This window comes from Scyliorhinus torazame, chromosome 30 (assembly GCF_047496885.1).
Source record: "Scyliorhinus torazame isolate Kashiwa2021f chromosome 30, sScyTor2.1, whole genome shotgun sequence".
NCBI classification, from domain to species: domain Eukaryota; kingdom Metazoa; phylum Chordata; class Chondrichthyes; order Carcharhiniformes; family Scyliorhinidae; genus Scyliorhinus; species Scyliorhinus torazame.
In genome coordinates this window covers 35,678,437-35,686,755 of record NC_092736.1, presented here as the reverse complement: position 1 = coordinate 35,686,755, position 8,319 = coordinate 35,678,437, and the positions used below count along the sequence as shown (strand labels likewise).

The 8,319-nt window shown below is 45.1% G+C and overlaps 1 protein-coding gene across 1 annotated transcript in view; it reads right to left on the bottom strand.

Moving 5' to 3' along the window:
• Nucleotides 1-264: 264 nt before the first annotated feature.
• Nucleotides 265-8,319, bottom strand: part of cct6a (chaperonin containing TCP1, subunit 6A (zeta 1)) — a 97,858-nt gene continuing 89,803 nt past the window's right edge. Inside the window, exon 14 of the mRNA XM_072493104.1 lies at nt 265-628. Coding sequence (XP_072349205.1) covers nt 556-628 — 73 coding nt within the window. The 3' untranslated portion in view covers nt 265-555. The remainder of the gene's footprint in view (nt 629-8,319) is intronic.

Genomic DNA, 8,319 nt, shown 5'->3' with positions numbered 1-8,319 from the left:
TCACTTTCAGGCACCCAAAATGCTAATTAGCTCATCTCAACTGGAACAGATCAATTATATCACACCATCACAGGAGAACAAAGAGAGACAACACGACAATTTTTCTTGAAATTGTCTTGTGGTACACCAGATGAACAGTGAATCAGGATGTTATCCAGTTTGGTATCCTACCACATTCATTAAGGTTCCCAGTCGCAAAATTACAAGATGTGAAAAGAAATCCAAAGAGAAAAGTCACTTCAAAACACACCAGGAAGCAGAACGTCACTTGCAAACTCTTTATTCAACACTTGAATGCAAAGACTGGGAAACCAAACTGTTTAGTTGAACATAAAAATAAAAAAACTATTCAGCATAAATAACCACGAAACATGAAAGCTTACAACGTTATATGTTACGACTAATGGCTAGGTGAAAATGCACATTCTTGTAGCCAGAGACGGAAAGCCTCAACCTTAGATCACTGAAGCAATTTTAGTCAGTGGCCACGTTATAGCAATATGCGAATTGAAGGAAGAAGATTTGTTCAACTATAAAAAGGAATTCCATTTTTATTCAACCTTTCAGAGAAGACATTCCAGCTCGCATAATTTCATCAACAAGGAGAATATTGCTGGCAATGACAGTACTGAAAAAACAAAAAGACATTGTCAGCAGTTCAGTTTAATTTCACAAGAAACAGTGCAAAATTTCCAATCTCAAATGAAATTATATTGCTAAAAAGAGGGGCACGTTGCCAGGGTTTTTTCCTCTTGCGTTCATTAGCACAGGTCGGGCAGGTGAGGGCCTGACCTGGGAACTTCCAAACAGGATTCCCCCGCACATCTTTGTAGTGCCCCACCAACACGGACACTGCACTGTGTTCCCGTACCAGCCTCCTCGAACAGGTGCCGGAATGTGGAGACTAGGGGCTTTTCACTAACTTCATTTGAAGCCTACTTGTGACAATAAGCAATTTTCATTTTCATTCACTGGGGAGCTCAGAATTTAGAACAAAGAAAAGTACAGCACAGGAACAGGCCCTTCGGCCCTCCAAGCCCGTGCCGACCATGTTGCCCGTCTCAACTAAAATCTTCTACACTTCCAGGGTCCTTACACCTCTATTCCCATCCTATTCGTGTATTTGTCAAGATGCCCCTTAAATGTCACTATCATCCCTGCTTCCACCACCTCCTCCGCTAGCGAGTTCCAGGCACCCACTAAGTAAAAAACTTGCCTCGTACATCTCCTCTACACCTCGTCATGAGACTGTCACTTTAAGAAATGTTTGGCTGCTCATATTACTGGTGATGTCAGAGTGGGTGGAGCTGGGCTGTCAGTCAGCTTTTTACTTTCGTTTTAGGCTGTTTGCTACAGGGTGTTTTAGTTTTGTTTTCAGTGTTGGAGCTGAAGCCAGACAGAGCAGGTGTACTGTTGATCTCTCTGCCATGAAAAGACTATCTCTTGATCATTTGGTGAATTCAGAATTATAAATGTTCTCAGGAGTGAATGTAAACCTCATGTGCTTCTGTTGAAAGATGTCTCTTTTGTCTTCTAGGTGTTGTTTGGGAAGTTAAAGATTACTTAGTGTTGTATTCTTTGGTGGTTGTATTTGATTAATGGTTGCTAAGATGTGAACTGCAGGTTGAAAAAAGGTTAACTTGAGTTCGTAGAATAAACATTGTTTTAATTTAAAAGTACTGTAAAGCTCTGTTTGCACCACACCTGTCGGGTGGGCAGTGTGCTCCCCATACCATAACCTATTAAAAGTTGTGGGTCAGGTGAACTCCATGATATACTTTGGGGTTCTCCAAACCCTGGCCCATAACACTTGCCCCTCGCATCTTAAACCTATGCCCCCTCGTAATTGACCCCTCAACCCTGGGAAAAAGTCTCAGACTATCCACTCTGTCTATAATTTTGTAAACTACAGTTTACAGCCCAATATGAATTTTCAAAGTACTGACAGCCACTTTGATTTGATGCACGGTACATATTCTTGAATGTAAATCACCTGAGTTCATGCGGATGGCAGCTACGCATGTCCCCAGTTGCACATCACCCCCTGTAAAGATGGCGGCTGTGATACAACTGCACAATGTCAGCAGCAAACACAGCTGTAAGTTTAAAATGGCAGCCACTTTGAGAAGCCAAGATGATAAGTTTGTACAGTTAGCGAGTAGGGTGGTGAGCTCAGTCAGTTGCTCAGTGGGGGAGGGGAAAGTGTGACAGTTGGGTAGTCAAGAGACGGGGTGGGGGTTAGCTGTGCTAGTTCAGGAGGGCTAGTACTCCAGTTAACCGGGAGTTACAATTAACAAGCGAGGAAGTTGGAACCATCTGATGTTTGCCATTTATATCCTACTTTTGGACTATTTGGATTGCAGGGCGATTGATGTTTGAACTTCCTGGGCAATTGTCACGCAGTCCTCACCTGGGCCTTCCAGGGCAGGGCAAACAAAGAATACAGCACAGGAACAGGTCCTTACAGCACAGAAGACAGCACAGGAACAGGCCCTTCGGGCCACCCAGTGTCTGCGTGGGTTTCCTCCGGGTGCTCCGGTTTCGCCCCACAGTCCAAAGACGTGCAGGTTAGGTGGATTGGCCATTATTGACCAAAAAAGTTAGGAGGGTTTATTGGGTTACAGGGATAGGGTGGAAGTGAGGGTTTAAATGGGTCGGTGCAGACTCGATGGGCCGAATGGCCTCCTTCTGCACTTTATGTTCTATGTTCACTCTCCTGAAGTGGTCCAATCCTTTCCCTGGCATCCCTCTTGCTTTTTACATACGAATAAAAAGCTTTGGGTTTTACCTTAAACCGACTTGCCAAAGACAGATGACACCATCAAATTTCCTGCCGATGGACCTTCTTACTTTATTCATACTCCCAAGGGTTTTGACTGTCCCCACCCATCAAGACGAACAAAAGTCTCCTTTTTCTTCTTCACCAGGATCACAATATCCCCCGTTATCCAAGGCACCCTAAACTCCCATACTTATCCTTCGTTCTCTCAGGAATATGACTTTCCTGAATCCTAATCAGATGTTGCTTGAAAGATTCCCAAATGTCCGATATTGATTTACGATCCACCAGCCGCACCCAATCCAAATTCTTCAATTATAGAATACATTACAGCGCAGTACAGGCCCTTCTGCCCTCGATGTTGCGCCGACCTGTGAAACCACTCTAAAGCCCATCTACACTATTCCCTTATCGTCCATATGTCTATCCAATGACCATCTGAATGTCCTTAGTGTTGGCGAGTCTACTACTGTTGCAGGCAGGGCATTCCACACCCTTACTACTCTCTGAGTAAAGAACCTACCTCTGACATCTGTCTTATATCTATCTCCCCTCAATTTAAAGCTACGTCCCCTCGCGCTAGCCATCACCATCCGAGGATAAAGGCTTTCACTATCCACCTTATCTAATCCTCTGATCATAGAACAATTCAGCACAGAAGAGGCCCTTCGGCCCTCGATGTTGTGCCGAGCATTGTCCGAAATCAAGATCAAGCTATCCCACTCACTGTCATTCTAGTGGACTCCATGTGCCTATCCAATAACCGCTTGAAAGTTCCTAAAGTGTCCGACTCCACTATCACAGCAGGCAGTCCATTCCACACCCTAACCACTGAGTAAAGAACCTACCTCGGACATCCCTCCTATATCTCCCATCCTGAACCTTATAGTTATGCCCCCTTGTAACAGCTACATCCACCTGAAGAAATAGTCTCTGAACGTCCACTCTTATCTATCCCCCCTCATCATCTTATAAATCTCTATTAAGTCACCTCTCATCCTCCTCCGCTCCAATGAGAAAAGCCCCAACACCCTCAACCTTTCCTCATAAGACCTATCTTCCAAACCAGGCAGCATAGTGGTAAATCTCCTTTGCACCTTTTCCAATGCTTCCACATCCTTCCTATAGTGAGGTGACCACAACTGCACACAATACTCCAAATGTGGTCTCACCAGGGTCATGTACAGTTGCAGCATAACCCCGCAGCTCTTAAACTCTAGCCCCCTGTTAATAAATGCTAACACACTATAAGCCTTCTTCACGGCTCTATCCACTTGAGTGGCAACAGTCAGAGATCTGTGGACATGAACCCCAAGATCTCTGTTCCTCCACATTCCTCAGAACCCTGCCGTTGACCCTGTAATCCGCATGCAAATTTGTCTGACCAAAATGAATAACCTCGCACTTATCAGGGTTAAACTCCATCTGCCATTTACTGGCCCAGATCTGCATCCTATCAATGTCTCTTTGCAGCTCTCCACCTCATCCACTACTTGACCAATCTTGGTGTCATCAGCAAATTTACTGACCCACCCTTCAGCCCCCTCCTCCAAGTCATTGATAAAAATCACAAATAGCAGAGGACCCAGCACTGATCCCCGTGGTACACCGCTGGTAACTGGTCTCCAGTCTGAAAATGTTCCATCTTCCACCACCCACCACCATAATAGGGTGACCAGAACTGCACACAGTATTCCAAGTGTGGCCGTACCAATGTCTTGTCCAACTTCAACAAGACGTCCCAACCACCACCAGTTACTTATCCATTTGGCCAAATTTCCCTCTATCCCACACCTCCTTACTTCCTTCATGAGCCGAATATGGGGAACCTTATCAAACTCCATACTAAAATCCATGTATACGACTTTAACTGCTCTACCTTCATCTACACACTTAGTTACGTCTTCAAAGAATTCAATCAAATTTGTGAGACAAGACTTACCCTTCACGAATCCATGCTGACTATCCCGGATTAAGCTGCATCTTGCCAAATGGTCATAAATCCTATCCTTCAGGACCTTTTTCCATTATCTTCCTGACCACCAAAGTAATACTAACCGGCCGATAATTACCAGGTTCATTCTTGAACAGAAGAACAACATTCGCCACTCTCCAGTCCTCTGGCACTATCCCCATGGATAGCGAGGACCCAAAGATCAAAGCCAAAGGCTCTGCAATCTCATCCCTTGACTCCCAAAGAATCCTAGAATATATCCCATCTGGCCCAGGGGACTTGTCGACCCTCAGGTTTTTCCAAATTGCTAATACATCCTTCCTCAGAACATCTATCTCATCCAGCCTACCCGCCTGTATCATACCCTCATCCTCAAAAACATGGCCCCTCTCCTTGGTGAACACTGAAGAAAAGTATTCATTCAACGCCTCTCCTATCTATTCTGACTACATGCACAAGTTCCCACTACTGTCCTTGACCGGCCCTAACCTCACCCTGGTCATTCTTTTATTTCTCACATAAGAGAAAAAGCTTTGGGGTTTTCCTTGATCCGACCCGCTATGGACTTCTCATGCCCTGGAAACATACATAGAAAATAAAGCAGGAGGCGGCCAGTCAGCCCTTCGAGCATGCTCCGCCATTCATCATGATCATAGCCCATCAAGTTCAATACCCTGATCCTGCCTTCCCCTTAACCCTTGATCCCTTTAGCCCCAAGAACTATGTCTAATTCCTTCTTGAAATTACATAACATCCATGGTGGAACTTTTATCAGGACAAGTGCAACTTGCACGTGCCATCGTTATGATAACAATCATCTTGTATGCCTCTATTAAGTCACCTCTTAACCTTCTTCTCTCTAACGAAAACAGCCGTAAGTCCCTCAGCCTTTCCGCACAAGATCTTCCCTCCATACCAGGCAACATTCTAGTACATCTCCTCTGCACCCTTTCCAATGCTTCCACATCCTTCCTATAATGCGGCGACCAGAATTGCACGCAATACTCCAAATGCGGCCGCACCAGAGTTTTGTATAGCTGCAACATGACCTCATGGCTCCGAAACTCAATCCCTCTACCAATAAAAGCTAACACAGCGTACGCCTTCTTAACAACCCTATCAACCTGGGTGGCAACTTTGAGGGATCTATGTACATGGACACCGAGATCACTACCATTAGCCCAGTGTCCTGTATTCCTGTTATTCCTTCCAAAATGAATCACCTCACGCTTTTCTGCATTAAACTCCATTTGCCACTTCTCAGCCCAGCTCTGCAGCTTATCTATGTCCCTCTGGAACCTGCAACATCCTTCCGCACTGACCACAACTCCACCGACTTTAGTGTCATCCGCAAATTTACTCACCCATCCAAATAACAAACCGCAGTGGCCCCAAAACAGATCCTTGTGGTACTCCACTAGTAACTGAACTCCAGGCTGAACATTTCCCATCAACCACCACTCTCGGTCTTCTTACAGCTACCCAATTTCTGATCCAAACCGCTAAATCACCCTCAATCCCATGCCTCGGTATTTTCTGCAATAGCCTACCGTGGGGAACCGGATCAAACGCTTTACTGAAATCCATATACACCACATGAATTACTTTCCCCATATCCACCTGTCACCTTCTCAAGGACTCAATAAGGTTTGTGAGGCACGACCTACCCTTCACAAAACCGCGTTGACTATCCCTAATCAAATTATTCCTTTCTACAGGATTATAAATCCCATTTCTTAGAATCCTTTCCAAGACTTTGCCCACAACAGAAGTAAGGCTCACTGGTCTATAGTTACCAGGGTTGTCTCTACTCCCCTTCTTGAACAAGGGCACAACATTTGCTATCCTCCAGTCTTCTGGCACTATTCCTGAGACAATGACGACATGAAGATCAAAGGCTCTGCAATCTCCTCCCCAGTTTCCCCAGAGAATCCTAGAATAAATCCCATCTGGCCCAGGGGACTTATCTATTTTCACACTTTCCAGAATTGCTAACACCTCCTCCTTATGAACTTCAATCCAGTCTAGTCGCCTGTATCGCAGTATTCTCCTCGACAGCATTGTCTTTTTCCTGTGTGAATACTGACGAAAAATATTCATTTAGCACCTTTCCTATCTCCTCGGACTCCAAGCACAACTTCCCACTACCGTCCTTGACTGGCCCTACTCTTACCCTAGTCATTCTTTTATTCCTGACATACCTATAGAAAGCTTTAATTGCCTTGATCCTACCTGCCAAGGTCTTCTCATGTCCCCTCCCATCCCATCTTATCTCTCTCTTTAGGTCCTTCCTGGCTAATTTGTAACTCTCAAGCGCCCTAACTGAACCTTCACGTCTCATCTTTACATAAGCCTCCTTCCTCCTCTTGACAAGCTATTAACTACTTTAGTAAACCACGGTTCCCTCACTCGACCACTTACTCACTGCCTGCCAGGTACATACTTATCAAGGACACGCAGTAGCTGTTCCTTGATCAAGCTCCACATTTCAATTGTGCCCATCCCCTGCTGACTCCTTCCCCATCCTATGCATCCTAAGTCTTGCCTAATTGCATCATAATTGCCTTTCCCCAACTATAACTCTTGCCCTGCGGTATATACCTAACTCTTTCCGTTGCTAAGGTAAACGTAACTGAATTGTGGTCACTATCACCAAAGTGCTCACCTATCGCCAAATCGAACACCTGGCCTGTTTCATGAACCAGTACCAAATCCAATATGGCCTCACCTCTCGTTGGCCTATCTACATACTGTGTCAGGAAACCCTCCTGCACACATTGGACAAAAACGGACCCATCTCAAGTACTCGAACTATAGCTTTTCCAGTCAATATTTGGAAAGTTAAAGTCCCCCATAACAACTACCTTGTTACTTTCGCTCCTATCCAGAATCACCTTTGCAATCCTTTCCTCTACATCTCTGGAACTTTTCGGAGGCCTATAGAAAACTCCCAACAGGGTGACCTCTCCTTTCCTGTTTCTAACCTCAGCCCATGCTACCTCAGTGGACGAGTCCTCATCAAACTGCCACCAATTTTCTGAGGAAGAATGTATTAGCAATTTTGAAAAACCTTAAGGTCGGTAAGTCTCCGGGGCCAGATGGGATATATCCAACGATTCTTTGCAGAGCCTTTGGCTTTGATCTTCGGGTCCTCACTGTCCACGGGGATAGTGCAAAAGGACTGGAGAGTGGCGAATATTGTTCCTCTGTTCGAGGAAGGGAATAGGAAGGACCCTGGTAATTATAGGCCGATTAATCTTACTTCAGTGGTCGGGAAGATAATGGAAAAGGTCCTGAAGGATAGGGTTTATGACCATTTGGAAAGATGCAGCTTAATCTGGGATAGTCAACACGGATTCGTGAAGGGTAAGTCTTGCCTCACAAATTTGATTGAATTCTTTGAGGAGGTAACTAAGTGTGTAGATGAAGGCAGAGCAGTTGATGTCGTATACATGGATTTTAGTAAGGCGTTTGATAAGGTCCCCCATGGTCGGCTTGTGAAGAAAGTAAGGAGGTGTGGGATGGAGGGAAATTTGGCCAATTGGATAAGTAACTGGCTATCACATAGGAGACAGAGGGTGGTGGT